General features: G+C 40.5%; 1 protein-coding gene across 2 annotated transcripts; it reads left to right on the top strand.

Moving 5' to 3' along the window:
* Positions 1 to 290: 290 nt before the first annotated feature.
* On the top strand, positions 291 to 6510 carry LOC103721899 (ankyrin repeat-containing protein At5g02620-like). Of its 2 annotated transcripts, XM_039133065.3 has the most exons (5): positions 316 to 619; positions 843 to 1033; positions 1203 to 1711; positions 2450 to 2859; positions 4948 to 6510. In XM_039133065.3, exons 3-5 carry the CDS (start codon positions 1378 to 1380, stop codon positions 5812 to 5814), a joined length of 1611 nt encoding a protein of 536 aa, XP_038988993.2. In that variant the 5' UTR covers positions 316 to 619; positions 843 to 1033; positions 1203 to 1377; the 3' UTR covers positions 5815 to 6510. The 2 variants fall into 2 exon arrangements, with proteins under 2 accessions (XP_008810498.3, XP_038988993.2); XM_008812276.6 differs by lacking the exon at positions 843 to 1033 and having other exon boundaries at positions 291 to 619.
* The last annotated feature ends 650 nt before the right edge of the window (positions 6511 to 7160 follow it).

Raw genomic sequence — 7160 nt, 5'->3', positions numbered from 1 at the left:
CCAAAACCCAGGTTCCGAGACCGGGGACATAAACTTACCCGCGGAGCAGCGCAATCTCTCCCCTCCTTCAGCGCCCGATCCGTCCGATCAGCTTCTGCTCTCTCCTCTTCGGGTGGCCATGGCCGACCAAGGAAACGATAAAAACGGGACCCCCGTACGGGCCCCATTCCGGCCGCGTTCTGGCGGGCCCCATCCGGCCTTCCCTCGTCAACGGTCAACGCCCTTCTCCAATTGGGTCGTCGCCGCTCTCGTCAAATCCAGTAAATCTTGATGCAAACAATACAATTTCTAACCACCAATTCGTTATATTCGATCGTCTAAATTAGTAAATCTTCCAAGGACTTTCTCCTCCTTAATGCTTCTCCTTCTTCCAATCGAACGCCATAATCACCACCTTTATGGATCTGTTATAAAATTGATCAAATACGCAGACGACCGTATCGCTGTTTGGTATGGATTGAAGTGGTTCCACTCCTCATCATTTGATGAAAGGCCTCCCCTTGGAGAGGATTGCTGCTTCCATGGTCTCATGTCTCCCTGAATGCAATGGCGGCAGGGGCCCATTTCCACATGGCAGGAGATTGGTTTGGGTCTTGGATCATAGATAGCTCCACTGCAGGTTTGTGTTTCTCTCGTCCCCCCCATGTGAGCCTTGATGATCCTGTCTCCTTTTTTCTTAAAAAAAAAAAATCTTTGTTCTCTTATTAATCTTTCCTACATATATTATCTTTCTCTGCATTCTGCCCAAATGTTGATGGACGCAATGCCCATGTGATGATACCATCCAAAAATGTCTTTTCCCCTTCTTGTTTTGATTCTTTTTAAAATTTTCTTTAAAGTAGATTCGAGCTGGGGGAGGGGGCAAACTCTGGTGCTTTGTGTTTATCTATTTTATGAGTAGATTATGGGGAGCGTTGAGGCCATATGGGTGGTTTTCCTATGTCCTCTTTGTGGCATGAATGGGAGGCCTCGACAGCCAATTGTTAATTCTGTCCAAATGGGGCTCCTTTGTTTAGATTGTGGCACTGGCGAGGTACTGCAGCAGAATTCCTCCTTTACCATTTTCTATTCCTTTTTGCTTTTCTTTATTGCTTTTGTCGCTGATGTGGATAATGGTGGATGGATGGGAATGGGGAGCCAGGGGGGATGGATTCAGAAAGTACAAAACTTTGTGGTAATTGGCGTGCTGCTTTTGGATGCAGGGCTTCAATGATGTGGGATCGTATGATTCATCTGGCCGTTTTGAGTTCTGAGGCTTCCCATCATGGCAACCTGGATGGAGCTCTGAGGAGTTTGTCTCTAGATTTTAGTTTTTGCTCCGAGAGGATATTTAGCTTAGGAGGTGCTTCCATACATTGAGGCAAATTGCCTGGAAAGATGGAGTTGCCGGTCGGACAGCAGAGCTTCCGCCGGAAGAAGATGACGAAGCAGCTGACGGGGAAACGGGATGACACTCCATTGCATTCGGCTGCAAGGGCAGGAAATTTGACTGTGGTGAAGGAGATCATTTCAGGTGCCAATGAGAAGGGATTGGAAGAGTTGCTGATGAAGCAGAATCAGGCAGGAGAAACTGCGCTCTTTGTTGCCGCCGAGTATGGGTATGTTGATGTGGTGAATGAAATGATCAAGTACCATGATGTTGCGATGGCTGGAATGAAGGCTAAGAATGGTTATGACGCTCTGCACATAGCCGCCAAGCAAGGGGATGCAGGTATTAGCTCTATCATAAAAAAAATGTTGCTTTTGAACTCAAATGTCGTCGATTGGTATGGCAGACTTCTAGAGATTCTATTCACTTGTTAAGTTTTCAGAAATTTCAATGCAATATCATTTTCCTAAGTTTTTCTGAAGTTTATTATGCAAGATAATAATTTTCCTGGATACAGGGGATTGCGGTTTATGTCCTTTCTTTTCCCTGCTTATCTTCGGTAAAATATTGTCCAAATAGTTCTTTATCTCTTTTCCTTTTTTTTTATTTTTTTGTTTACCGAATGGTTCGTCCTAAATCCGAAAATTATTTCTTTATTGTCTGCTCTTGATTTACTCATTGGTTTCTGTTTCTAAATCTTTGCCTCTTATTTATTGGTCTTTCATCGACACATAAAGGTGACTACCTTAATAAAGTCGTGTGTACATGTCCTCTGATTAAATCAAAAATAATGTTCAGACATAGGAAAGAGGTTTCACTTGGCAAAAAAAATATAGTTGGCATGAGAAAGCTGTTTCACCTGCAGACACTTAAATAAGTCAATGTGTTGATGTTATTTGCTTAATTTTGAGCTGTTACATTGCATGTTTGAGATGTTATTAATAGACTGCATGGTGACATCCACACATGCAGTCAGTGAAGTTGGAGAATCTGGCAACTCTGGTATCAATTAAACATCAGCATCTAAATACAGCTTTTGTTTTTTCACCATTTGACTGACTAAGTAATTGCATTGGCTAGATGTTGTAAAGGAGCTTTTGATGGCTCTTCCAGAGCTCTCCATGACTGTGGACTTATCAAACACCACAGCATTACACACTGCTGCCACACAAGGTCATATCGAGGTGGTGAATCTCCTATTGGAAGCTGATGGGAGTTTGGCACTAATTGCAAGGAGCAATGGTAAAAGTGCTCTGCATTCTGCTGCAAGGAATGGCCACCTGGAAGTTGTCAAAGCCCTTCTGAACAAAGACTCTGGAATTGCTACTAGAACTGATAAGAAAGGACAGACTGCACTTCACATGGCAGTCAAGGGAACAAGCTTAGACCTAGTCGAGGAGCTTCTCAAGTGCAAGCCCACTCTGGTCAACTTGGTGGACGCAAAGGGCAATATGGCGCTTCATATAGCAGCTAGGAAGGGTCGTACTCAGGTGAATAGTTCTCAAGACATTTATTATTTTTGTGAAGACTATTTTCTCAATCTTTTACTTTCTTGATGTGGTCCATGGGGTCTATTCTTCATCAGTATGCACAACTATCAAGATATTCATCATCTACATTTTGAAATACTTCTGAAGTTGGTGGCTTCTACATGAATTTTAAGGAACACTTGCCATGTCATTTCTTGATCGCAATGCCAAGCCATGGCTGTTTTTTCTGGAGCAAACTGCAGATAAATCTAAATCTAGTAATTATTGGCTTTATTGCTCCTGTGCCTATCTTCATTGCATTCTGCAATTTGTGACATTTGTTAAAAATTGCAGGTAGCCCATACTCATCTTTCATTTTGTTTTGTTCATCTATTGTACATTTCAAAAGGAGATGCAGTCAGATGGAACTTAATTGCAGTAATATATTAGTTGAAAAGAAAAGAATGCATTAAAATGCTTATCTTGAATCATAATGTGCCAGGAACAGAATTAACACCACCAAAATAAATGAACTGATATTATAGGAGAAACAGTGAAATGTCTGAGGCCTACCATGCTTCCCTCTCATCTTTATAAGATTAATTTGTGTGATAGAGGTTTTCTTGACTGAGTAGCCGATAGATTCATCATGCGCATGCAGTTTGACTTGAGAAACATGTAGGATGGTTTCTTATTTTGTTCGTTGAGTGCATCGAGTAACGAGGCCAACCAGTGTTGATTTTGAGTATGATCATTAGGAGCCTTTTGATGAAGATAGGCGGTATTCCCTGGCCAGGACATTCTATATATTCTACTTTGCTTTTATTAAAATTGATGGATCAAAAACTTTATTGGGCCAATATTTTGCTTCTTGTAAGTTTCCTCTGGAAGTTTTAGCTCGTAAGGAATGTTGCTTAAAGAAGATCATTCTTCATTTCTCGAATCTTTATTATTGACGTGATGATCAGGACGTTTATCATAGCCTGCAGGATTGCAGTGTCATATGTTTTTATTATTGAACTAGAAGAGCAGGCAAATTTGCCACCATTTTGCAAAAGAAGAAAGAAAAGAAAAGAAAAGGAAAAAAAAAAAAAGAAGAAGAAAGAGCATGCAACTTTATTTGATCTGTAGATGGCGACTCTTGTGTTCTGCAAATAAAAATGAAGAGCATGCTACTTAATATCTTTGCATCATCAGTTTACAGCACATAAAATTGTCAGCATTTTGGTTTCCGGTATATCGTCAATTACATCAAAGTTGAGGACTGAATCTTGGGCAGGAGGGCATTCAGAGTCTTTTGGGTTATAAATAAACAGAATATTCTGATTTATGGGGTATTATGGGAAATAACTATTACAGTAATGAAAATTTCTGTTGGTTCTGCAGTGGAAATACTTTTTCCAATCCAATAGTGGAGTTGTGGACTCGATCAAAGACCATATAAATCATTACCGAACTCTCTCTCTCCCTCCATCTCTCTCAAAAAAAGAATCATTTGGCCGAGGGTTTCCATGTAGGATATTTCTTAGACAAAATATGCAATCTTCTCATACAAACGTCTTAGGAAAGTTAAGAACTGAGAATAAGAACAATGGATGGTACCGTTGCCTGTTGCTTATTTCCTTCACTTGTAAAGTTAAGAAACCTACTTCTGGAATACAACTACAGTAGTAAGATGGAGCATTTGCTCATACTAGAAACAAAATGACAAAGAACATCTATTCAGAAGATTTTATACAATCTTGCTCTTACAGCTATAGTTTATAGAATAAGTATTAGAGCCTTGAAGTTGAGTAGATAAGCTATAATGGCTATTACCCCATTACATAGGGCATGAGCATGTTGTTTCTGGCGTACCATATACATGAGCTGATGAGGAAAAAGGTAGTCAGGGCTATTGTGTTTGTAATTCTCTTTAATTGCGAACCTGCTTCTGTATTTTCTTCTCGATTCTTTTGTTGTCTTTATGTCCTCCATCTCCTTCAGCATATGAAAGATGTGTTTCCAGTTATTTCTCAATTCCCTGGCTGCCTAGTTTTATCGTAAATATTTTTCATAGACTACTCCGATCGACCGAATTTGTGGACTCATTAATAAATTTTTGTGCAGATTGTAAGAAGACTTGTTGAGCTCAAGGAAATCGATATTGCAGCTATCAATAAATCAGGAGAGACGGCGCTCGACACTGCTCAGAAAACGGGAAATACAGATGTTGCCACCATATTAGTAGAGCATGGTGTCCAGAATGCGAGGACCATCAGACCCCCAAATCCTGCTCGCGAACTGAAGCAACAAGTAAGCGAGATAAAGCACGAGGTCCACTCCCAGCTCGAGCACACCCGCCAGACCAGGAAACGCGTGCAGGGGATTGCAAAGAAGTTGAACAAGCTGCATGCTGAGGGCCTCAACAATGCAATCAATTCCAACACTGTTGTTGCTGTCCTCATTGCCACTGTAGCATTCGCAGCCATCTTCACCGTTCCTGGCGAATATGTAGATTCTGAAAACCTCGCCCCTGGGCTCAGTCTAGGGGAAGCCAGCATCTCACACCAAACACCTTTCATGATCTTCTTCATCTTCGACTCTGTGGCTCTCTTCATATCTTTAGCTGTCGTGGTGGTGCAAACATCCATAGTGGTTATAGAGAGCAAGGCGAAGAAACAAATGATGGCAGTCATCAACAAGCTCATGTGGCTGGCCTGCGTGCTTATAAGTGTTGCATTCCTTGCACTGTCTTTCATTGTAGTGGGGAAGCATGAGAGGTGGTTGGCTGTTGGAGTGACGATTATAGGGACCACCATATTAGCCACAACGTTGGGCACCATGCTCTACTGGGTGATTGCCCATCGGATCGAGGCTAAGAAGCTGAGAAGCATCAGAAGGTCGTCGCTTAGTAGGTCCCGATCATTTTCTGCCTCCTGTATGTCAGATGGGGAATTGTTCGGCAATGAGTACAAGAAAATGTATGCTATTTGAGAATGAGAAGCCCAGGTTTTCGACTGCGCTGTGGCTGGCCGGCCTACCTCTTACCACAATGCATGTCTGCCATTTAATTGTCTTGAGTTCCTTCCCCGGCAGCAATGCTTGCTTGGACTGGAAGGACAAGTGCAGGGAAGAATGTTCAAGAACAGGTGAGGGAAGCTTAACTTATACGAGGCTGATTTGGTGAACATGATGAGAATTGAAAAGGGCCTGTATATATAGATATATTCTTACAGAATATTACAGTGAGCTCTTTCATTTTGTTTCTGAGATCAGGCCAAAGTTTTCTGGCATTGATTGCACGCAGCCATAGTGATTTTGTGTCAGTTGTTTTACAGAGCGCAGTTTATTCTCTTGTCTGACCGCATGGTGGTGAATTTTGTCCAGATGTTTGTGGAAGTGCACTTTCTTTCTGGGTGAAGAGGAAATCATGATAAACCCCTTGTAGATCATCAAATAGGAAGCAATGGTCTTTTTTGCGTATCTGAAAAGAGGTATTAATACAAAAGTGAATATAGCTGGGCAAACCTAATTTTCTCCTGTTAGTGCCTGGTACTATATAATTTCATCATAATCAGTGTGTGATTTATTGAAATACTCTCTTGTTGCATGATGTGCTTTTTATGTAAAACTATATTAATAAGGTGTGATGCACGTGAGAAGCACGGTGGATGGCCTCAATATCAAATACATGATTTCTTGTGGACTAACTGTCAGGATTTATATATGTGTATTTAGTCCCATATCAGCTATGCACGGGATTGAGTTTGGATACCTATATAAGACCAAAAAATTCAAATAATACATTCTGGCTAGCTTTTTTTTTTTTTATCAGGTCTTAGGTTGTTACACTTATATTGGGTGATATATGCAATTTTGTGCTTGATAGTTAAAATTTTTTCATTTCTCTCTTGACGAGCGAACCAAGAAGGTGAGGCCAAATAAGGTGCTTTTAGGTCTATTTGGCATTCCTTTATATTTTTTAAAATAAAATTATAGTAATCAAGATAAGAAATATATTTGATACTATTATTTTTAGTTTTTGTTTTACAATATTTTTATTATTTATATAAAACATGAAAGAAAAAAAAACTCTTTCTTTTAAAATTTTTAAAATAAGAATTTTATGTTTTTGAAAATCACAGCCAACATCACTTCCATCACCGGCATTGCCACCTCTACGTTGCTTTTATTGTCACCTTTGCCATCATGACTGTCGCCGAACACCACAACCACTATCGACTTTATCACTGCTACTGCCACCATCAGACTATCATCACTATTGTCACTTTTGTTGCTCTACCTGCCATGCCATTGCCATTATCATTAGTTGCTTCTAC

The sequence above is a fragment of the Phoenix dactylifera genome, chromosome 17 (assembly GCF_051530095.1).
Source record: "Phoenix dactylifera cultivar Ajwa chromosome 17, Ajwa_hap1_PhDact_Kaust_v1.1, whole genome shotgun sequence".
In the NCBI taxonomy this organism is placed as follows: domain Eukaryota; kingdom Viridiplantae; phylum Streptophyta; class Magnoliopsida; order Arecales; family Arecaceae; genus Phoenix; species Phoenix dactylifera.
The sequence above is the reverse complement of the archived record's forward strand: the minus strand, read 5'-3'. Positions and strand labels throughout refer to the sequence as shown.

What these genes read in the sequence shown, in the direction of transcription:
- LOC103721899 (XM_008812276.6), top strand. Translation starts at nt 1,378, where the DNA reads ATGGAGTTGCCGGTCGGACAGCAGAGCTTCCGCCGGAAGAAGATGACG. An exon ending in CGCCAAGCAAGGGGATGCAG is followed by an intron (nt 1,712 to 2,449) that starts GTATTAGCTCTA and finishes TGCATTGGCTAG; the next exon opens with ATGTTGTAAAGGAGCTTTTG. An exon ending in CTAGGAAGGGTCGTACTCAG is followed by an intron (nt 2,860 to 4,947) that starts GTGAATAGTTCT and finishes ATTTTTGTGCAG; the next exon opens with ATTGTAAGAAGACTTGTTGA.